This window comes from Tenebrio molitor, chromosome 7, assembly GCF_963966145.1.
Source record: "Tenebrio molitor chromosome 7, icTenMoli1.1, whole genome shotgun sequence".
NCBI lineage: Eukaryota > Metazoa > Arthropoda > Insecta > Coleoptera > Tenebrionidae > Tenebrio > Tenebrio molitor.
This window is the reverse complement of record NC_091052.1, coordinates 10,754,776-10,778,641: the sequence shown is the minus strand read 5'-3', so window position 1 is coordinate 10,778,641 and position 23,866 is coordinate 10,754,776. Positions and strand designations below refer to the sequence as shown.

Below are 23,866 nucleotides of genomic sequence, written 5' to 3'. Positions count from 1 at the left end.
ATGTTGTTGACGTCCTTTCTTGTATTGAAGGAGTTATAAATTGGTTGCCCATCCCACAATATCGATAAATGTTTGGAATAACAGCAAAAAAGTAAAGTTAAATATAAAAATAGATTATATTATTGCTAGTCAAGGTTAAAAACTATTTCAAAGTGACAGTTACAAAATCTCAAAAGTCGTAACATTAATTATTACTTTTTTAAAACCAACAATTCGCCAATTATAATAAATTCTTCATGTCACACGAAACTGTTTGATTTATATTTCTGATAATATGTCGCTCCAACAATTAAAAATGCAAAAGTAACGCCGCTCCTCTCGAATAAAAATAAATAAATCAATCAATTTGCATTAACGCAACACGCTGCATTGTAGGCCATCCCATCAGTAGATCAGCAACGTGAACCAGAATCGAGATGAGAGGAATTGTTCTTTATTGAATTATAGCCTTGACATTTTTTTCCAAGTTGAACAAGATTCTTCCATGAAAATGTTGCATATTTTTGATAAAAAACCGTATCAAACGGTATCATGTCAAGTTTTTTTCGATTCACCATCGTGGGAAAATGTTGGACCATGGTGTGGTTGCGATAAAAATGCAATCAATAAATTATATGGTTGTTATGGTTAGCTTTTTGCAGCGAGCCTAATTTCCCACAGCTAAACTGATCGTGCATGTGGAAAAATGAAGAAAGAGTTAACTGCCAAACTACTCAACTAGTGGCACTGTGGGAGGAAAAGTAGTATTTCCACGACCTCTCCTTCGACCCGAGTTGTATCCACTTGAATTTTCTTGGGACATGAATAAAACACATTTTTGTGGCGCTTCAGGAAGCTAGACCTAAAATGCCATAACGCCTCATTTATTACCCAATTAAAAGCGTGCGTCGGCGAGTCGTCGAGTGCATAAGAAACCGCCACTCATTAACTAGTTTTTGTGACAAAATCTACATTTTTATAAAATAAAACAAATAAAGAGCGTTGGATAACACGCACCGCAATGAGAAAATATAAACATGATCCAGAACAAATAAAGTTTTAAAAGCTGTGAAAGATTTTGTTCGTTGTAAAAACAAACGTCGATTGATAGTGGTCAATAAATAGTAAAAACACCACAAAAGTGGAAAATGAAATGGGTCTGGTTGTTTTATATTGTTTTGCTTTCTAATGCAGATAAATAAATCAATTTTCTGTGCGCTGCAGTTTCATTAAAAATGTGTAAATAAATAAATTGGAATTATAGGCAACCAAATATTGACCTAAGATGAATGAAAGTGTAAATTTGTGTAGGTATACCACGTGGATTGAGTTTTTAATATTTTTTGACATCACAAAATTACATACACTGTGATTATATTAAACCATTCAGTTAAAACTACACGGTGGACTAGAAAAAGTATTTCTCTTACTACCTTAAGACTTCCAAGTTTGAAACAATTAGAGACTGTCAAAATACAGTGTGGAATTAAATGATTTACATCTAGTTACCTTCGGAATTTTTGCACATGTAAATTTTCCTGTACCGCTCTACTTTTTTTTTCGAAGTGTCGAACTATTAGTTCTGTCAATAAATGTCATGAATCGAATTGACAATTGTTACAATTTACTAAATTGAATTAACAAACGTTGGTGGCCACTTTCAACACTAGCTGTGACGTGCTTTTGTTAACTCCTTTTTAATTTCAATCTCAACTTTGCATTCATATCATCCCTTCCCAATAAATCACATTTGGAATTTGGATATATATTTTGAGGTTAGGCTTTTCGTATTTTTACAAGGGTAATGCAAAGGTAACTAGATGTAAATCATTTTATTCCACACTGTATATGCAATACAAATAGTCACAATCATTACTTTTTAAATTAAATTGTTTACTCTGTGCCAATAAATATTTTTTAATTTTCCAAAACAAACACAACGATTTTTATAGGAGTGGGGAGTAATTGGCGCAAAATAGTCCAACGGACGCGAAATTAAGAATGGAAATAAATTCCCATAAATGCAGAATTACTGAAGAATCTGTATAAATTTCCAGATAATTTAGAATAGCACCGGCATCGACTAAAACGAATTAATTATAAAGTAACGGAAGTAGTTAAGGTTTGTTTGAGTATGTAATTATTTTTCATTGATGCACTTGTTCCTAAACATAGTGGGGGCTGAACGCACGCCTACCACCACTCTTCGTTACCACTGGACTCAGTAACTCTTCTGTCGTTAAGTAAATGCGTGCGCGCATCTTTTTGAATTTTTATGCGGCACGATTATTTATTACGAACGATACATTTAACAACACAAAGTGAACATGTTTACGTGAAACAGCGAAAATGCGACTTTTCTTGCTTTTTCTGGTGCTAACTGTTCAATGGACTAGTGCCAATTTGGATCATTTGGACGTCGAAGTGGAGTATCAATGTATCCAACACTGCCCCTTGCAGGTGCGTTAATTTCTCATTCACATCAAACATTTTTATCTCTCGTCGACCTCCAAGACACGCGAAAATTTGCAAGCTTCTTTGATAATTTGTAAATAATCTTTATGCGTCGAGATTTTGTTATTCTTCGTCCCCTGGAATTACACCGTATCAAGTATCAATAAACGAAGCCCCTCAAGGCGTCGTGGTTTGCTATTGAATTTCGCTGCGAAATTTCGTTGTCCCCGCTTCAAAGTCCGAACAGGTGCTCTAAAAGTTTTTGGGGCGCTAGCACCACTATCAAATTATTTATAGCTTAATTAAGAGTTTATCTCTGATCGTTGACCAATGACCGTTACTGCCAGAAATATTATTAATAACATCTCGCTTTAAATCATAATTCAGCTTGATTACTTTTTATTATCAGCTCCCAACTGATGACTTCCAAACTCTTAAAAAATACCCAGCAACGGTTAACCTCTCATTTCTACATCAAAAGCTGAGACGCGATGGTTATCGTGGCGCGTCTATTCTCGTTCTTTTTGTCTGATGTTTACCACTACTGGAAAAGTTTTCTCCCGATCGCAAAAACACTTTTTTGCACGAGGAGTCAATTTGCTTATTGATAATTCGGCCATAAAAGTTTGTGTAGTAAATAATTGGCGACCCAATTATTAAATAGGAAAATTATTTTTGTCTGATAAACATCGACATCAAAAAAATACGGTGGTATCTGGAGAACACGAGATCCAAGTGTTAGTCGAGACATGTTTTATTTATACTAATCTGCTTTGAATGTACTACTTGACCGGTAACTGATACCAGACTACACATAAATGATCGTGTTGTGTTTTGGATAATTTTCAAAAGACAAGTGGCTCTGGATGACTTAATCCAATAGTAGAGAGGCTTGCTTGCCGACAGATGTAAAGAGTTAATCTCAAATGAACTAAGACAACGCCACTTGACTTACAACCCTCGCAACCTCTTAAGTAACAAAAAGCAGTTCAACGAGAAGTCTTCACATGTCGTGGCTCCCATCTTACATTAATTTAAAACACAAAAAAATAAACCTAAATTATAGAATATTTTTTACTGTTGGCTCGTAGTAAATCTCATCTTATCTCTTTTTAGGATTATATAACCAAATTCGAGGTTTAGCAAGCTTCACATCCATCTTTGCTTATTTGATAACTGTCACTTTTGACACTTGTTATGACAGTTTTTGTTACCAACAGGAAACACAAACATTTTTATAAATCTTACAATACAATTCCTTCGCTTGTTGTCGATAAATAATGCTCACAGAAATAATAAATAAACAACAAATTCTCTTTGATAATTTTTTTCTGCTCTATACCTGTCCTAAAATGCACCGCGAAAGATTGATCACAATAGTTTTAAAATAAGAGTAAAGCTTGAATTGGGGAATTCGTTGCTGTCCAAAAATTTCAACCCCGCCTTAAATAAACACACTAAGAGCAAATGCGCATAGCTCTACCACCTGACTCTTGTTTTTTAACACCTGAATGAACATGGTGGACTTCCTCGGCCCACCTTTTCCGTTCAAAAATCACATCCGTGACAAGAAACTACGATTTCATTATTGCAAGTGGTCCCACTCAAAATTAAATAATGTGGGAAAAAGGATTAAAATTTTAATTATGTGCATTTTAATTAGCTCAACGACTGACAGCAAGGGTGTTATTGAAATTTGTGATAATTTTACATTATAATCAACAAGTGTCCCGGAAGAGTCCAATTATGGGCTCAACCCCTTAACAAAAGTAACATAATTAACGTAACAATGTAATAGCCAAAGCAAATCAACAAGTAGTGTAGTGGCGCATTGGTCACGGCGACTCAAAAGAAACTGTTAAAAATAAATTCCGCGAGGAGTGACACGAAATGTCGGTTTAGGGATTTCTGATCCTTCGACCCGGATTTCTGAGTAATTTCAGATTTGTACATAATTTGGAAAAAAAATATCTTGAGCACAAACTGAAAATATTGTTGTCTGAGTGTAGAAAAAGTTGTCTCGAGTCTCGAGGGAGGTCTGTTGTGCCCCCGTCGCTTCGTGGGCGCCCAGAAATGTGTTATCAAATATAATAATTATAGCAATGGAGTCATGATAGGACGCGCGAGGGTCAAGCCTCACAACAGATAGTTTAAGAAAAAGGTAATTAATTTGTAATCGAGTGTCGATACACATTTGAGATATCAAATTGTTTTTTTACTGACATACCCTACGATTAATTATGTAAACAAAACGGTGCCACACACGTAGGTGTCTGCAACAAATAATCATCAATAATATTTGCTGAGTTTCAAGATATTCTGTGACAGCAAAAAGTGCAAATTAATTAATGCCTTTATAGATATTTACGTCTGCGATTCCAATAATATCAATTGACTTGATTAGTTTAAATTTGTAATAACTGGTTGGATTAAGTGGGACCCTTGTGCTATCTTCTCGGAATATGCAGCAAACTTACTAATAACAAATAGGGACACATGGGAGAGAACAATTAAGGCACATGTGCGACAAATTAATTTGCCTAGAGATGAATGTACTTAAACAAAAACTTTCAACTTTTTAACGCTTCTAATTTTTACTTAATCAAAGTCAAAGTGATACGAAGTTAAATCGTACAAATCGATAAATCGCAAATTGTTACTTTTACGCGAGGGTGACTGTCGGAGTGTCTAATCTTTATACTTTTATCATTTGTTTTGAACAACTACCAGTTTTGAAGAATTTGCAATAAAATTTATTTTTAACTGACACGGTTATAAATAACGCCTCTTATATTATTCACGATAATTCTATTGAAATTGTTAATACTTATCATTTGGGCTAAGATAATGATAATTTATTTTAAATTTTTGAACCAATTAAACCGAACAACAATAGGAAGTACTCACAATAAAAAATTCACAATTGTAAATTGTGCTCTATCGATTGCTTTAGAGGCCATGATGGGGGGCCTCAGCAGTTTTTATCAGTCGAAAGAGACAATTTTCAACAAAAATCAAATACATTGACAAAAATGCACATCTACTTCAATTTTGTATTTTAATTAGTCTGTAAATTTTCTTACCAACGTCAATTAGTAAAGATAATTGCAAAGTGATTTCAGGAATAAAGTGATTGACACTATTTACTGGAACAATATGAGATGAAAAATGACTGAGATAATAACAGCTTTTCATAACATTAAACAAAATGTTTTGTAACTTAACATTGTAGCAATACAAATTTTAATTTATTGTAATTTCGTGAAATTTGTGTTATTGCAAAACAATGCGATTGATATTATTCTTATAACATTCTTTGGCACAAGTAAAATGTGAAATTAAATTTTATGTAGGTACAACTGAGTAAAAACAATTTCCGGTAAATATTGTTATTTGGCACGTGTCAAAATAATTATTTTTGTAATTAGCCTCCATTTTGATTCTCTAATTGACATATTAACGAACGCGACGTCATCATCTGGGATGGCCTTATAGTCATTATTTCACGGAACATTTTACGAACATTTTTAGGTTGGCAAAGCTTGATCCGTCATGTGTGTGCAAAGAATTATTTATCATAATTCGCGACCGTATTTTTGGTAACTTCACGTATTTCAGCTTGCGTACATGAAAGATTATCTTCCATATTCGTGTTTTGTGACAGAATTTGGATAAAACAAAAGGCGACTTTGAAGACTTGATCAAATTTTCACTTTTAAAATTGAGACATTACCAACCGCCACAAAAATCCCTAAATCGAGGAAAGTAAACATTTTTGCTTAAAAAAGGCAAATTACAAAAAATAGTACAAAAAACCCGTTTCATAAGACCTTGAAGCACTCATTCTTTAAAATAACTCGTGGCTACGCTACTCGTTTTTTAATCTTGAATTCGTGCTTCAAGACTGGTCTTATGAAACTTGTCTTTTAATATACTATTATGCAACGAGTTTCTGTGTAAATTGGGCTTTTCTAATTGCCCGATTAAAACACGAGCGTAGCGAGGGTTTTAAGGCCTCGAGGGCAATTAGAAAAGCCCAATTTACCCAGAAACGAGTTGCATACAAAATTTTATTGTTTGAAACGACGTCCCTAAAGCTTCCAAATCTTTTAAAAATTGTTTTTCATTTGCTTTTGACAGTTTCGACAAATTTTTCAAGACCTGTCAGAAATGTAACGTTGAATGTGTTGTCTAGGGCAACGGTTCGTTATCTGCTCATTTTGCTTTAGGGCAGTTAAGAGGCAGTTTACAAAGGAGAAAAATGAGAATTTATGACAGTTGAAAACAATAATAGTTATTTACATAAAAGTCAGCAAAATCTCACATTACTGAAGAGGAGTTAAATTGACATACGAGGCACTTTGTGCCGAGTATTTTAAAGCTCCGAGTCAAGTAAGAGATTTTACTGACGTGTTTTGTATTAAATTTTCCCGGAAATCTTAAAAAAGACGAAATTTACAACTTTTAGAAATTTTTTTTACAAATTCCACAAAAATCAAGTTTGTCAATTTTGTTGGTAACTATAGTTACGAAGTAAAAAGCATCGAAAACATTTATTTTGCGTCTTATAAAGTCTTTACAGTACTAGTCCGGAAAATTCAATTTTCCTGCGCGTAAATAAGCAGGAAAATGTTGTTTCCAAGACTATTTCCGGAAAAAGGCATTTATTCACCATTTATTCAAGGTACAGATTACTGTAATATCAATCTCTTCGGCCCTTCCTGTCAATTTTTGAAACTTTGGCATCCACTTCCTGACGCACGTCTCACCGACTTTTTCTGTTTCAGAATCGAACGGATGCAGGCCATTATGACTACGCTTGTGATTACGGATGTAATATCAACCAGGTAAGTCTCAACGGTTTTTCTTTGAAGCGTATCGAGTACTTCCTCGTCTCTTTCAACCCAAAATATTAATCACGACGGACCGGTCAAAGGAAGCCGTACCGTGTGCGAACTGCGATGAAGTTTTCAATGAGATCAACCACCACAGATCCGGTTCCGCTTCGTAATTGTCCACCGTCACCCACATTACGTGTACCTGCATCTCTTAATTGCCAGATCTGAATCCGTCCTGTTCCAGAAATCGCATTCCAGCGCGTCGGAAATTGTAGTTTTCAGTTTCCCTTTGTTGTGTCGTTTGCAACAAGAATGACCCAGTTAGCGAATTGACGATGGGAGTTGCAAAAACGCGACGGTTGGATCTCAATCCTGCAAGCAGATGCGAACCAAAGTATTGGAATCTAGAAAAAAGACAGAGTTTTAATGAAATAAAGTGGAAAGGTCAATAATGGTTAATTGTGATGCGGCATGAATGGCCGTAAACACATTGGCCGAGGACACTTCGCGGCCATTGTAGTCCATAATTCAATCTAACCAGTCTTAAGTGAACGAGACACGCTTAACGCCTACTTGCTCCGCGACTATTTTCAAATACTTATGTCACATCGTTTCCATTATTAATCGTTTTGTGAAAATCTGTCGCGGGCCTGCTCCAGCGCCCCCACGAATCGCTCCGGATTTTTCCGCTTCCGCCGCTTGATCCGCCGCGAGGCCTCCTCTTCGGCGTGTTGACAAACAAAACTCGGCGCGATTCGTAGTCGATTGCATAAATCAATCAGTTGGAAGTATTTATTAGTTGTTTTGGTTGTCTTTGGGCAAACAGTGGCACGTAAGGGTCCAATTTTTGAGCACGCGTCTACTTAATCAATTTAAATGTAATGTTTGTATCGTGGAAGATTGACGTTTTTAAGTTTGCGGGTCAGACGAAGAGCGACCTTAAATGACCTACAGCGCCTCCGTTGATAATGGTGGCTCCTAAAGTCGCCATTAATATTTCGTTTTTATTTTCGTTAGTGGATTCCATCAGAAATGCGATCGCTATTTACGGCGATAACGCCGTCGAAATGGACTCCGCATAAATAAACAATGCGAAAACGCGCGGGATGTAAAAATAATTATGGAATGACAACAGAGATTACGTGGTTTATGTGGAGCGAATCGGAAATTCTTCACCACTTATCAAAAACTCGCCAGATACGACGTATCAATAAGTGTGGACCGGTTGAACAATAAAAGAGCGCTTCAACCTTACAACCAGTCTCGACTGTTTTTTCGAAATGTTGAGATTATTTTACCAAAATTGGTGCAGCCTGGGGGGTGCGGGGAGTCACCCCCCGACGACAGTTTTTCTGCTGGAGACAGAAATGCGTTCAGACGGCGATGCCAGGCAACAATGACAGTCTCTAAAGAGTCTAAAGTAGACGGGTTACCTAATTCCCCACTTCCTCATTAAGTCAATAATCAGTGTCATCAGCATCAAGCAGGTTGTTGGATTCGCTCAGCGCCCTTCGAATTAAAACTTAATCATTGTTATAACGTTTCAATTACTGCCGGCACCATTTTTATTATTATTATTATCTGAAAACTTCCCACTCGGCCCGATTAAACTGGCAATAATTTATAAGTCTTTTTGTAGTTTTTTCATGTCGTCAAACACCTAGTCTCATAAATGTAAACAGCATTCTTTCTTGTTTACAAAGTGCTCCTGTTTAAAGTAGCTCATGGCTGATCACTCAGCCCTTTGATAGGGTAAGTGAAACGGCGCCAGACGCTACAAAACAGCCACCGGTAGAAAGTAACGACTGCCAAAAGTCTAGACCACTTTCCAAAATTAATTACTCCAAATTCGGTACAATTAAATTTGATTAAGCCAATATGTAAACGATTCATAATCATTCTATTAAGCAATTAAGAGATTACTGAATAAACAATAACCTCGTCTGAGTATCTCGCGAAACTATTTTTATTGAAACGAGAAAAATGTTTATGTTTTTGTGTTGTTCCAAGTGTCGGCTGTCATAATTCCTTAACGACTTAATTTTACATGGAGATAAGTAGGCTTGTTAAGGGTGAATTAGTTCGTTTGTGCTCAATAACCACATGGTCGGCTTTATGGACTGTTAAGTGTCAAATATATAGGGGTAGCAACACTAAACAAACACTGTAATTATCAGATCTGGCTTCTGTTTCTTCCAACAGGGCGGATTTGCTTATAAAATCGTCTAAAACTATAATATTTATTTTTCCCTGTTGACAAAAGTCACGTCGCAACTTAACTGATCTGGTGTTGTTTTTGTATTTTTCAATTTGGTTCCGCCGTTGGCCGCTGGCGTCGTGGGAAGCGGTCACTTTGTGCAATTTTATTTTGATACATACACAAACTAATTAGTGCATCCGCTCCGAAATAAATATTAAAAAGTGTCACACGCCTATAGACCCCAATTGTTCGCACTGACATCAATACTTTAAACGTATCCGGTCATCCGGACTTTCCCCCGAACGTGAGATTTAACAAGATTGTTTTGCAGTGCAACAAGGGGTGCAAGCTGTGGAGGCGCGCTTTGAACTCGTCATGCCAGCAAGTCTGCGTAAGTGTCTGGCGCCACCCCCAAACCCCCAGTCACGATTTGATTTTTAGAACGGTCCGATGGACCGCCTCACCCCCAAAGCGCTCTACTGCGTGATGGGGTGCAACGACGCCATGACCAAGTATTTCTCCCAGTTGAAATCAAAACTGCTCACTCCACCCGCCCCCGCTCTGGTGGCGGACTCGCTGAACGCCACCTCGCTCAAGCTCGAGTGGAACTTTCCTGAAGCCAAGAGAGTCGGCCTCACTTACCACGTCCAGTGGAAGTACGAGGAGTTGACGGCGACTTGGCACTTCTGCAGGAATGCCACCTGGAACCAAGACGACACGGTGGTTCTGATCGAGAATTTGCAGCCCTATACCAAATACAGGGTACTAGATTTGGGGGAGTTTTGAGTGGTGACTAACGGTCAGTTTCAGTTTCGCATCGTTTTGATTCTGGGACACCAAGAGAATCTGATAGTGTCGAACCCGAGTGTTGTCATAAGTACGCTTCCTTCAGGAATACCAGTTTCTCCTCCAAGTAGTGTACGAGTGGCTCCCATTGATTCCACACGTATTAGTGTGAGCTGGGAACCTGGCCCATTCCCGCACGGCCCCCTCCTCTCCTATGTGCTCCAAATTACAGACAATCATCCAGACGCAGAGGTCCCACCGGAAGTTAAGGTGTGCCCAAACTTCACCACCTCTTACTTTGATTTTCTTCTGCCCTTCACCTTTACCCTCAGATTTGCTTTCTATGCGAAACTTTATCAATTAATATGTCTATACGAGCTGTGATAATTTTATTGCCAAACTAGCAACCAATACAGATAAAAATAATCGCTGACTACAGAATTTCTCCTTCTTCCATCTGTGTTTTTAATATTCCACTCGTCACACTAACAGGCATGTCCTCCTCGGGTCTCCCGCTTAAACACGCTTTTTTTCTTCACTTCCATCAGTCCAATCAAATCGAAATCGCACGATTTGACTGAACTACTGGACAAAACGAACATTTCAAATGAACGTAAATAAACAGGACATCCCCGCCGAGAACACCTTCTACATGTTCAGAAACTTGAGACCTTCGCACAACTACACCATCTCGATCAAAATGAGAAATGGCATTGGTTCTGGACCCTCGGCTAAAGTCACGGTCTCTACGCCGTCAGAGTCTTTGGGTAATGCCACCAAAACTGGTCCAGTTTGTTACTAATTCGAATTTTGAACAGCCAAAGACACCCAACAACCAGTTTTGATCCTTGGAACAGAACACGGGGTCATAGAACAAGGCACCGACATAGCTGACGAACCTGTGTTTTTGTACAATTGTACCAACACGACAGTCATAAGAGGAATCGCGATTCATATTAGCAAAAGACTCATCTTCATTTCTGACTCGCACGGTTCCGTCATGAAAATGCCTCTCTCGAGGAACAATCAAAACAAAATCACGTATCTTTTGCCTCCGTTCCAAGATTTCATGCCTCTAGATCTGTCCATTGATTGGTTGAACAATCAGCTCTATATTTTGGGAGAGGTGAACGACAGGATGTGGCAGATTGCCAGATGCGACCTTGATGGTCGAGGTCTCACGATTGCGGTGGCAGGTTTGAGAACCAAGCCATACAGCATCGAAGTGGATCCTTACAATGGGTAAGTCACACAAGACGCAGTTGCTAATTGTTCATAGATATCTGTTTTGGGCGATTCACGAGCCCGGAGCTGGATTGTATCGATTGGACATTTCGGACATAAGCAACGGTATCAAACACGAAGTGCAGCCGGTTCTGATCCTTCAGGACCCAAACATGGGCGCTTTCACCGTCGACCACACCAACTTCAGGTTGTTCGTGTCGAACGAGAAACAAAACACGATCAATACTGTGTCCCTTGACGGGTAAATCTTGCCACACGACAAAAACCAAAGAGCTACTGTTTCGTTTCAGGAAGGAAATAATAAATGTACGCCCGAATATTATCAACTCCAAGTTGCAAAAAGTGATTTCTTTGGCAACAGCCAACAAGAAGTTCTACTGGACCAACGGTGACAGCATCTTCTACGAAGAGGACCACAACAACGACTACTTCCACAATTCGATCCCAGATTTGCACGCGCGCTCGTACAAGAAGTTGTTGGTCAATCTGCAAAGTTCGCAACCCATTCCCAGTCCTGTCAATCCTCCGACCAACGTGCAAGCGATTTTTGGTAAAAACATAGCGAAAACCACTTGGCAAGCTCCGCATCTCTTGGGGATCCAGGGTAAAGGAGCTTGGCAGAACTGGTCGTACGAAATCGCGATCAAAGAGGTGGGTTCTCAACGGTTCATCTCGCACAAAACTACGAACACCACGTCGTACAAAATTTCCGGTTTGAGAGAGAACACTGAGTATGTGATCAAAGCCGCGGCTTACACCGATTCGGGGAAAGGACCGTGGTCGTCAGAGTTTCGCGGGAACACTCTGAGCAGGTCGGAACATCCGGCGATCTATTGGTCGGCTGCTAAAGGTCTGTTGAAGTCAGATGCCGCCGGAGAGAACGTCGAGACTCTGATCCACAAGAGCCGAATGAAGAATTTTTATTTTATCGACATGACTTGGTACAAAGAGCAGATTTATCTGGTGACCAACGACTCGCACGTCTATTGGTACAACACCAAGACGCACAATCAGGGACAACTGATCGATATAGATTCAGTGGGGAGTATCGCAGTTGACTGGATTGGGATGAAGCTCTACTGGTCGAATCCGAAGAGACAAATGGTACGCTCACTTCTAGGTCTCGCTAGGTTTGTTCTCACTTGTGGTTCTAGATTATCCGCGGGAACTTGAACGGTACCCAACAGGAACCTCTCCCGATATTGACCCTCGCCAAAGAACTGAACATCGACTCGGTGAAGGCTTTTTTGTACTGGTCCACGGGCTTTGCCGTGAGATGCGCCCACCTAAATGGAGAGAACGCGTTTGAGTACCATCCAGTCCAGTTGTTTTCCGGCCGACAAGGTACCCCTTCGCTTTGTCCCCCTCGATTTTACCCCAAGTAATTTCAGTCATGGGTTTGACACTTGACATCAACAACAAGTACGTTTACTGGATAGTGCGCGGTTCCGAAGGTTCAAATTTGTTCCGAGCCCCGATGGCGGGCTACTCCAACAAGAAGATAACACCTGAGAAAATTTCCAGTTTGCAAAAACCCAACATGCAGGGACCGCTTTGCTACTTCCACAAGCGACTCTTGTGGCTCCAAGACGACAAGAACGCCGCCATCAGCGATTTACAAGGGAAGAATATCGCGACTGTCAGCAGCAAGAGCATGTCCGGTTTGACGTTGGTGTACGTTGTGGATTCGTCGTTGCATGTTTTGCCCGGTATGTTGGTACGTTTTGACAGATGAAACAACTGACTGTCGATTTCAGACGCCCCCACGCACACAATCACAGTGATTCCCGAAACGGTCGACAAAACTTCGGTCAGAGTCGTCGGTTCTTTGAATTCGTTCAACGTGACTTGGGATCCTGTCAAGCATGTCAACTACGGAAAAGTTTTCTACGAGATCAGCATCGACAGTCTTTCACGGAACGATTCTTCCGTAAGTTGTTTCACCGCAGACTCGATTCCAGTTTAATTCGTCTCCGTTGCAGATAATAACCGATCAAACGTCAATCAAATACTGGCAACAAGTGGCGCCATTTACTAAGTTACATGTGGCGATTCGTGCGTTCACTTATTGGGGGACTTCCCCTCAAATACGCGCTAAAGTGTACTCCCCAGCGTCCACTCCCTCGATTCCAAGAAACTTGAGGGCCTACGTGACCCACCAACACAATGTTGGCAACGACAGTAATGTCACTGTAACGGTGCGCTGGGATCCACCAATGTTTCCCAACGGCGTCGTACAAGGGTACAAAGTGCACTGCTGGTACTTTGACGATCTAGAGAACAGAAGAAATGTCTGCGAAAGCATGGACAAACCGGCTGAGAACTACCAAATCGATCTGAAAAATTTGGACGCGGGCCAGATTTATTACTTCAACGTAAGTAAATGATTTGAGTTTTCGTTTGATCATTTTGCGGTTGCAGGTCCAAGCCTACAGTGAGATCGGCGACGGAGACTTGTCCGACACCCTTTTGGTGAACACCAGCAACGAATCGCCTTTGCCTCGTCTTCTCATAGCCTCGGAAGATTCGATTTTCATCCAAGACATAGATTCGAACCAGAACGAGTTGCTTTTGCACGGTATCAACACTCCTATCGAAATTGGATATTCGATCAAAGAGTCGAAATTGTTTTGGATCGATCAGTTGCAAGATCTGATGGTGTACAACATGATCAGTTTGAACAAAACTAAGATTGTTGATTTGAAAAGGGGCGCGACCAGTCTGACCGTTGATTGGTTGGAAAGGAGTCTGTACTACGCCCAAAATGACGATTACGATGTCGGTTCGAATGTTTTCAAACTCGACCTCAACTACATCGATAAGGGGATGGTCAAGACGCGAAAGATTTTTTCCACGGATTCGGTCATCAACAAGATTGAAGTTTCTCCCTACACTAAGAAGCTGTACTGGGTCGAAGAGGCGAAGTTGATGGTTTGCAACACAGACGGAACTGGGAGACGATCGTTTTTTAGCAGCAGCAAACATAACAAACGTTCTTTAGAAGAGTTTTGTAACTGTCCCATCGATGTTAATATTGAGAAAACGTATACTTTGGACCATTCAACTAAGACTAAACCGCTTCTTATCTTTATCGATTCTGTCACTCAAAATGTTGTATCGTCGGACAAAGATGGATGCTTTTGCAACATTATCGCAAACAATACTAGCGTGATTCACCCGCTTGAAAGAATCAAGTCGGATTTTGGGACTCTCTACTGGACTAGTCCTCCAGGTCTGTTGTACGCTTTGAAAAGAAACGAGACTAACATAGTCACTAAAGAAGTTGACGTCCAGGACATTCTAATTTTTGGGCCTCACATGCAACCCTTCCCCCCCAAAGAGTGTTTGAGTCCCAGACAGCACACGAATATTAGAGTGGAACTCAAGAGCAAAACGTCCACTTCGCTCACTCTTACGATGCCCGACCACAAGATCAACGAAATGTGTGGCGACACCTCCATGGCAACAATCGAATATCGAATTTATTACACTCAACAGGTCGATGACGACAGTTCTTATGACTCCCAACGTAACGTGTCGATCACTTTCGAAAAAGAATTCACCATCGAGGGACTGAAACCTTTTACAAATTACGTGGTGTCGGTCGCGTTGAGTAATTATTACACCGACGACGAACAAATTGTGATTGGACATTCTGTCGTGTTTCAAACGGCCGTGGGGGCTCCGTCTCAACCTCAAAATGTCACAGCGATCGTCCTCAACCCCTCTATGGCTAAAGTTTCTTGGTCTCCGCCTCAAGAGTTAAATGGTGCGACGGTGCACTACGAAATCTATTGGCAAACTGAACGGACACTGTCTGGAGTCAGACAAAAAGAACAACCGAATGTTGAACAGCAACAGTCTAATTCTACTCAGTTTTTGACAACCGTTCTCAACAAGCTCTCCCCGAATGAGACTTACACGATTTGGGTGAGAGCTTACAGCGAAAACAACGAGACATCTAGTGATAGCGAGAAGGTGCAAATTAACACTTATCCAGAACCTAGTGATTTGGTTCTGGTGAACAAAACTGCGTACGTTTTGGTGTTGGCCTGGGAGGCTCACAATCACATTGGTCTTTATAGCGTGCAGTTCTCGCCTATTACATCGCACGAATGGGAGAACGTCACTGTGGACAACCGCACCGGTGAAAGTGTTATCATAGTGAAAGAAAATCTCAAACCGAAGACACAGTACAAGTTTAGGTTGGTCCTCTTCTACAAAAACTACTCTGAGGAGTACGTTTGGCCGCAAGACTCGCGATTTATCTACGAAACTCTCGGAGACAAACCGTCACCTCCTGGCACCCCCAAGATACAGTACGTCAAGCCCAACATTTACAAAGTGTGGTGGGAGGCATCGAAAGACAACGGCGCCGCTATCGAACTGTACAAACTTGAAGGACTAGAGCTGCCAAACTACCGCACCAAAAGAAGCACCAACAGAACGGCGTTTTTCTACACAGCTCCGTCTGTTGAAGAAGAAGAAAGAGAGTGGCAACCATTCTACAACGGCACCGAAACCTCCTGGATTATAGACGGGTTGAGCGAAAAATACAAATACGAGTTTCGCGTGTCTGCTTTGAATGCGTACGGATGGAGCGATCCCAGCGAACCTAGCACGGCGTTCGACTTGAATGAAGCTGCAAGAATGGCCGAGAAACAGAGTCCTATGACGCTGATCGCAATTGTGACTTTCATACCGTTGTCTGTGTTTTTGCTCATACTGTTGTGCATCGTTTGTCGTAAGTTTTCGATGTCTGTATTGACGTAGACGTGATTTTTGTGTCTCGATAGGGAAATATAGGAAGCCGAAGAAGGTCCAGATGGTCTCGATTCCTCGAGGTCCTGATGTTGAGCTGGCCACGCTTAGAGAGTTGCCGCGTCGAGGAATACACAACACTAATGTGCTTTACGTTTCTACTCAGCCCACTTCTGATGAAGTCACGTTGTTACCACACATCAGGAGGTAAGTGCAGAGTCACCAAATCATTTTTTTCTTACATGTTGCACTGCAGAGATCAAATCACTTTGATGAAATTCTTGGGGAGCGGTGCTTTCGGCGAAGTCTTCGAAGGCAAAGCCAAAGGAATTTCTAACACAACTGGCGAGACCAAAGTGGCAATCAAGGTGAGCGATTCAATTTTATACTTCTTCTACTGACCAAAGACTCGACAGACTCTGCGTAAGGGGGCGTCGGATCAGGAGAAGACCGAATTCTTGCAAGAAGCCCAACTCATGAGCAACTTCAAACACGAACACATCTTGCAACTTCTCGGAGTTTGCTTAGACAACGATCCACACTTCATCATCATGGAGTTGATGCAAGGGGGCGATTTACTAACCTATTTGCGATCATCACGAAATCCCAGCGTAAGTTTTTTGATACAACAAAAAAGACATGAGAGGCGGCCATGAAAAACAAAATTTCCGAAAGCGTGCGACGTAACTTGATAAACTGTCACTTTCAGTTGTCACTTGTGACACTTACGTCAATCTTATTTTAAAAAATGGTTTTCACGCGAATACGAAAACATATACAAAACACAATTTTATTTTTGAAATGGAAACGACGCAACCTGTCTTCATCGTGGCTCTTGGTATTATCAAACCAACGCCTCACGTTTTCGGAGCTTCTGTTTTCAATAATCACTTCTTATCTTTTTTTTGTGGATCGTATTGTACAAGCGACACAGTTGAGGCAAATATTGTTGTTCGCAGAGCGACACCCCCTCACTCACCCTCATCGAGCTCTTGAAAATGTGCGTGGACGTTTCGAAAGGTTGTCGCTACTTGGAAGAAATGCACTTCGTTCATCGAGACTTGGCATGTCGCAACTGTTTAGTTTCGTCCAAAGAATCCGACAGTCGCATTGTCAAAATCGGCGATTTCGGCTTAGCTAGAGACATTTACAAGAACGACTACTACAGGAAGGAAGGTGAAGGACTTTTGCCGGTGCGTTGGATGGCTCCCGAATCTCTAGTGGATGGAGTTTTTACAAGCCAGTCGGACGTGTGGGCTTTTGGAGTGTTATTATGGGAAATAATGACGTTGGGACAACAACCCTACCCCGCCCGGAACAATCTGGAAGTGTTACATTACGTAAGAAGGGGCGGAAGACTGGGAAAACCTACAGATTGTCCTGAAACTTTGTAAGTCTGCTGGTGACAGTTTTTCCGTTTTAATCGACATTTTCCAGACACAATCTCATGCTGAAGTGTTGGGAATTCGAGGGAGACAAGCGACCCACGTTCAAATATTGTCTGGACGTGTTGGAAAATTTGCACTTGCAAAATCTGCGAAGTCCCTCGACTGGGGCTCACGAAGGCCAATACATTAGCACAGTACAAGAATGTAAGTCGTCGATCAGGTCACGCTACAGTGATGCACGCACATAACTCGTCATTTGCATGATTTTACTAATAAAAATTGAATGCCATGCTTTACAGATTTTGAAGGTATATCCAACGAAGCATATTTTCGCGATGAAAATTACAATTCAGGTAATTGCATTGCATGAGCTTAACTATCATGATTTCTGATCCGCGTAGCTGGGATTTAACAAACTGATTGAACAGGTGATGTAGAAGACGAGGCCAACAAGGAAAAAACTCCGTTTTTGCCAACGGAAGCGTCGTCTTCCATACCGAAATATCTCGAGTTGTTGTACGAACCTGAGACGCCTCCGCCCAACGACGGTTACGAAATACCTAATCAGATGTTACCAGTGGAGAATATCAGACGTAGTTCCTCTATTGTGTCCATACCCAACGAAAGCAGAGCCCAGTGTAATGGGAGTAAAAATGTGCCAGAACTAGATAAGTCATTGAAGGTTAAGTTGAACGGATCGGTCAACAAACAAAACTGTACTGAACAATAAGTTGTACCTTAGAGTGTATATAATATATTTATTGTTTTAGAATTATTTATGTTCCAATTTTGCGTTTGTTGATGTAAATAAAAGGCTCAATTAGCAGTATTTCAAATTGTAAATGTAGAATAATCAAGTGCCTGACAACAGTATTTTAAGATATTTGAATTTTTATTGAACTGTTATGAACACCAAGACTATTGTACTGTTTTTATAGTAATTAAGAATTTACTCCACATGTAAATATGTAATTAGCAATTTTGAGTACACAATAATGTTACGAAATTGTGATGACTTTTAATAAAAAAAAAGATTCAAAGACAGTTCCAAGTTTCATTTACAAACCTTTAATTCACAAAAAAATCTACGAAGATGGCTAAAATGTTTACTCAATATAGGCTTATGTGCAGCGTTATATTGAATGTAACTTATTTACAATAAAAAAATAATTACAGATAATAACAAGTCCATCTAATTGTCCTCATTCTTCACCACCACCACCACCTCGTCCTCCTGCTTGACGTCGTCATCTTGAGCCTCATCTTTGCTGTTCTCGTGCAACAGCACATACTCCCTCGAGCTGTAACCGAATTTAATGACATCCTTTTCCAACAACTCGACGTATTTGCTCGATTCGATCTTCTTGTTGTTGATGTACGTCCCGTTCGCCGAGTTCAAATCGATCAGGTACGGCCTGACGCGCTTCCCTGCAAACAAAACAATTAACGATCGCGAATACGTCACGTCACCGACTAACTCACCAGCGGTGCCATCATCTCGCGTGAACGGAACTAGACGATACTGGAGCGCCGCATGTTGCTTTGAGCATGACGGGTGGTCTACCGGCAAATCAACCACTTTGCGGTCGCGCCCAATGAGATACGCGCTTTCTCTGTGAATGTACAGCGTTTGTAAGGCTTTTTCGCCTTTGAACGGGTACAGACGCCACCGACGTTTCGGTTTGCGGGCTTCCGGGGGCTCGCTGTATTTGATGACGACGCCGCGGTAGGTGTTGGTTTCTTCAGTGAGCTTGCCTGATAGGGCGAAATTCGGTTTTTCTTTTTCTTTTGTGTCTTTCTTGTCAGCTTTTTTGTTTTCTCCATCCTCTTTGCCCCACTTGGCGTTTCCGTGGTCGAACGAATTACTGCGTCGTCGTTGGTGACTGAAATCACAGATTACACCAAATCATTATTGCATATTTTCACATTTACCTGTTGTTTCTGTCTCTGTCCCGGTCTCTGTCTCGATTTGAATAGTTTCTACCGTCGTCCCTCCGATTTCTGTAATCACGACCTCTGTCGTCTCGCCTATTTTGATTATTTCTGTAGTCTGGTCGCCTATTCCTAAACCTGTCGTCATGGGAGCGGTTGTAGTCATTTTGTCGATTTCTCCTGTCATCATGTCTACTCCGATCTTCTCTCACCCTCTTATCTTCTCTATTTTTTCTATCCTTAGTTTCAGGTGACTGACTACGTCTACGTTTCCTAAATTTAACACAACATTAGCAGTTACCTCAATCTACACAAAATAGTCTACCCATGTTTGGCAGTCTCATTATCATCAGCAACAACTTTTTTCTCGATTTTTCTTTTTCGACCCTCACCGGCGTCGTTTTCCAATGGCGAACTCTCCCGTTTCTTGGTTTTTGATTTAGATTTGGTCTTCTTTGGCGACGCTTTGCTGTTTTCTGCTTCTGAACTGGAATCTGCTTGTTTCTTACTTTTACGCTTTGAGTGTTTCTCTGGTGATGAATCCGAACTATCACTGCCCGATTCCGACGAAGAACTTGAACTCTCGGATACTTGCTTCTTTTTTTTGGAACCCATTTTACTAATGTTCCACAAACCAACGAAAACGAACGTTGAGGTTAGGTAACGTAAACTTATACAGAAACCTGTATGCCACTGTTTGTAAACAGAATTAAAAAAAAAGAGTGCGTGCTTAAGACCGCACGATAAAAGTGAAAACTTCTATTTATGACGTTCGTAATGAATCATTTATTTTAATTTTCACAATCTACAAAAGAAACAATGGGCTTATGATAGCTAAAATACGACATAAATATCTACTTTGGATTCAAATCTATTTAATATCTAAAAAAACTCCGTCTATTGTAGTTCCAATTTTTGTTGTATTTTCTTTTGGGTCATTTGTGGTGACACCGTGACGGATGAAACCAATAATCTTACAATTTAAATTTATACTGGATGCGCCGCGCCGTCAATGCGATGAAGCGATTGCAACCATAAGAGTGAGAAGGAGCATATGGATGAATAACAAGTTTAACAAAGAGGGTTTAACTAGTACCACGAGACTGTGGGCAACTTTTTGAGTTTATACATTGGATCATATGGGGAAATTAATTAGAGTACTTATTAATATCTAATAAAACAACTACATTGAAATGGAATTAAGTTTATTAGTACATTATGAAAGAATGAATAAATTACACAGGCCTACAAAACAAAACTTTTCAATCGTTGTTTTGATTTTGATAACTGATTTTGTATAATATTGTAACCTTGATTAACAAAAAAATAATTAAGCAATTTATTTAGGAAAATAACATGTTTATAATAATTCTTGGTTTAAAATCAAACCAAATTTTTTATACCTTATGAGAATGGCATTTTTGACGCTTTGTGAGGAAACTTCTTTTAATTAATTGTCTGCTGTATGTTTTTTTTTGGTACTATGGCGGACAAAAAATTTTGAACGACTTGTTATTCCTTTGACATATAAATGTAAAACTGGCTTTATGGTTGACTAACCTCATTTTTTATGTTTGCCTTTCTTGTCATGTCACCAGTGACAGATTAGTCAATCATAGATTAACACAAACATTTTGGTGTGCCTATGTCGGCTCACGAATGGTGAACGTGGATGAATCTTAATCGTTTCGTCTTTGCCGTCGAAATTGCGAAAGTCGCTGCAGCCCCTAGGCTATCGAGTGGTCTAGAATTTAGATACGTACCTATCTAGTTCTTAGAAGTTTAGCATCAACACAAAATCAGGAATGTCTTCATCATAGATGAAACCAAATTTAGTTCTATTTACGTCAAGACAGAACTACCCAACAGGTTGTATTTTGGTACGCAAATATCAAAAAATTCAAAGTACAGATCAATCCACAATACTAACAAATTATAACATTTATTTATTAAACTTAAAATTAAAAGTTTAAAATTTAAAAAAAAACTTTACAACTAAAACTGAATAAGTCAATATTTGATCATTCCTCCATTTTGTTGTACAACCAAGAGCAATCTATTCCTCATGGACAGGCACAGATTTCGGTGATAGTTCGGGGGTGCCTCGTTCTGTTCCACGGAAGACACCCGCCTTCTTCCAGAACCTGGACGCCGAACCACCGTCCCAGTGTGTTCCCACTTCCGCATAATGGAATGGATAGTGCCCTTCGATAACCCTAAATTCGTCGAAATTTGCCCATACGACATACCCCTCTGGTGAAGGGTTACTATTTTGGCTTTAGTAAATTCAGATACAGCTGCCATTGTATCACTAAATAAACTTATAAACTTGATAGACGTTTACTTCAAACCGTCAATTTTTCGATTTAATTTATAAACGTCATAATTACAGTAAAGGGCAGCTTACATTGACATTTTTTGATATGCCAAAATTTGATCGTTCAAAATTTTTTGTCCGCCATAGTACTATGGCGGACAATAAATTTAGGCCGGCAAATTTCTGACAATTCAAAAAAAGTCAATGCAAGCGACCATTTATTGTCATTATGACTGATGTGTCAGTTTGTCAAATTGAAGTTTTTCAAGCTGTTTGGCGTTTCCTTCGCCCTTTTCGTAACTTACAGATCATGACCCACTAGCATAACTGATCTGTAGTAGCACTTCTCTCTGGTGCACGCTTCTTTTCCCAATTTTAATTTTGATTATTGCTGTTACGATGACAAGAACGACAAAAATCGAAAATGGGGTTAGTTGAACATAATGCCAGCTTCACATTTTGATGTCAACCCAATGACAGGCCGGCCTAAATTTATTGTCCGCCATAGTACAAAGTGCTGTAACATCCAGCAAAACTCTGCCATCATTGATACGCTCCATATTCCTTGATATCACCTGTCCATTTCTTTTATATGTTAGTGAAAACGTTCCCCTTATTCCTCGCTAATAGCACCAAGATTTTTAGGAAAAACTCATATTACATCCCAAGATGTGAAAATTTTCCAACATAATTCTTACAATATTTTTGTAGTCTTCATCTTTGTGATTTCCAAGCAAATTTTTCTATGACGTTCTTAAATGCCTTCCAGGCATTCCTTTCAACAACATTCATACAATATTACAGTATCTAAATTTTGAATTAATTCATTTATTCTAGGATTTCTAGGTGAACATTCCAATTTTAAGAAAAAACGAATTGTGAAAAAACTGGACGTGATAGCGCAAAACCAAAATCATTTTCGTAATCAGGGGGTCGAAATTGTTCAAAAACTGTCAATTTTATGCAAACAACGAAATCAGTATAGACCTGTGTTATTTTTATTCACATTCAATCATTTAATAAAACAAGCAACATTATGATAATAAAAATAGTTATTTATTGTACATATAAGTGTTTTAGATAGCATTTTATCCATGCAAGAATGTTTAAACGCGAGTGTGAACGCACGACCGTTTAATATTCTGAAATGGATAAAATGCGACTAAAACAGGAATGACGAATGCAAATGCAATATTAATATCCACTATCACAAGGCCAAATTATTATTTAAAATATCACAAAGAATGTCCCTTCTGAAACTCGGTGAAACTCAGAACGTGAGGTGCTGGTTGCTAAGGTTATTTGTTGTTTATATTTTCGTTTTACTCGAAAAAGTGTCGAAAATGGAAGAAGTTAAGTCTAGTCCTCAAGAAATCTTTGAAGAAGCCCACGAAGCAACTCAGCGTTTATTACCAGAAAAGTCTAAAGAACATTACGAAAAAGAATTTGCTGAATTCAACAAGCGGAGAGAACAACGCCAAGTAATCAATGAGGAAGTCATGCTCTCATATTTTTTGAATATCAAGAAAAAGTACACAGCTTCATCAATGTGGAGCAAGTGTTCTATGCTAGACTACAACGAAATTTCACAAAAGAAATAAGTAATTATTCAATAAATTTCATTAATTTCAAACGACTTGTATTAATTATTAATCTTCCATTTTCACTTATCTAGTAATTTATTCCACTAGTGAATAAAATGCTAGTTAATACTGTTCATAAGAGGAAAAGTCGTCGTTTAACAATGTGATTGTGGATAATATGTAGTATATTACACACCAAGGTGGAGAAGTCCATGATTATAGCCAGAGCGCCAAGATTAGATCCCGAGGCTCGCCGAGGGATGTAAGGCGCGAAGGCTATAAGGGACTATTAACCTTGGGAGAAATTCTACTTCTGGGTTCGGTTCGAGAGTAAATAATAACGCCTTCTCAGACTAGTAGTGAAAAAATAAATAAAAACCAAC

The 23,866-nt window shown here is 39.6% G+C and overlaps 2 protein-coding genes across 3 annotated transcripts; one reads left to right on the top strand and one right to left on the bottom strand.

Annotated features, from left to right (window-relative positions):
* The first annotated feature begins 2,192 nt into the window (after positions 1-2,192).
* Positions 2,193-18,657, top strand: sev (sevenless). 2 transcript variants are annotated; one of them, XM_069055212.1, is made up of 21 exons: positions 2,193-2,439; positions 7,221-7,280; positions 9,803-9,862; positions 9,913-10,233; positions 10,282-10,527; positions 10,883-11,024; positions 11,076-11,499; positions 11,537-11,743; positions 11,793-12,606; positions 12,657-12,846; positions 12,894-13,211; positions 13,260-13,432; positions 13,485-13,877; positions 13,924-16,246; positions 16,299-16,470; positions 16,520-16,631; positions 16,680-16,874; positions 17,223-17,653; positions 17,701-17,855; positions 17,951-18,004; positions 18,080-18,657. In XM_069055212.1, exons 1-21 carry the CDS (start codon positions 2,329-2,331, stop codon positions 18,379-18,381), a joined length of 7,203 nt encoding a protein of 2,400 aa, XP_068911313.1. In that variant the 5' UTR covers positions 2,193-2,328; the 3' UTR covers positions 18,382-18,657. The 2 variants fall into 2 exon arrangements, with proteins under 2 accessions (XP_068911313.1, XP_068911314.1); XM_069055213.1 differs by lacking the exons at positions 2,193-2,439; positions 7,221-7,280; positions 9,803-9,862 and having other exon boundaries at positions 10,219-10,233; positions 10,282-10,348.
* A 46-nt stretch (positions 18,658-18,703) lies between these two features.
* LOC138136116 (uncharacterized) lies at positions 18,704-20,262 on the bottom strand. Its single transcript, XM_069055214.1, has 4 exons — positions 19,909-20,262; positions 19,584-19,856; positions 19,134-19,534; positions 18,704-19,079 (listed from the first exon to the last, which is right to left on the bottom strand). The coding sequence occupies exons 1-4, from the start codon at positions 20,196-20,198 to the stop codon at positions 18,844-18,846; spliced, it is 1,200 nt and encodes a 399-aa protein (XP_068911315.1). The 5' UTR covers positions 20,199-20,262; the 3' UTR covers positions 18,704-18,843.
* Between the last annotated feature and the right edge of the window lie 3,604 nt (positions 20,263-23,866).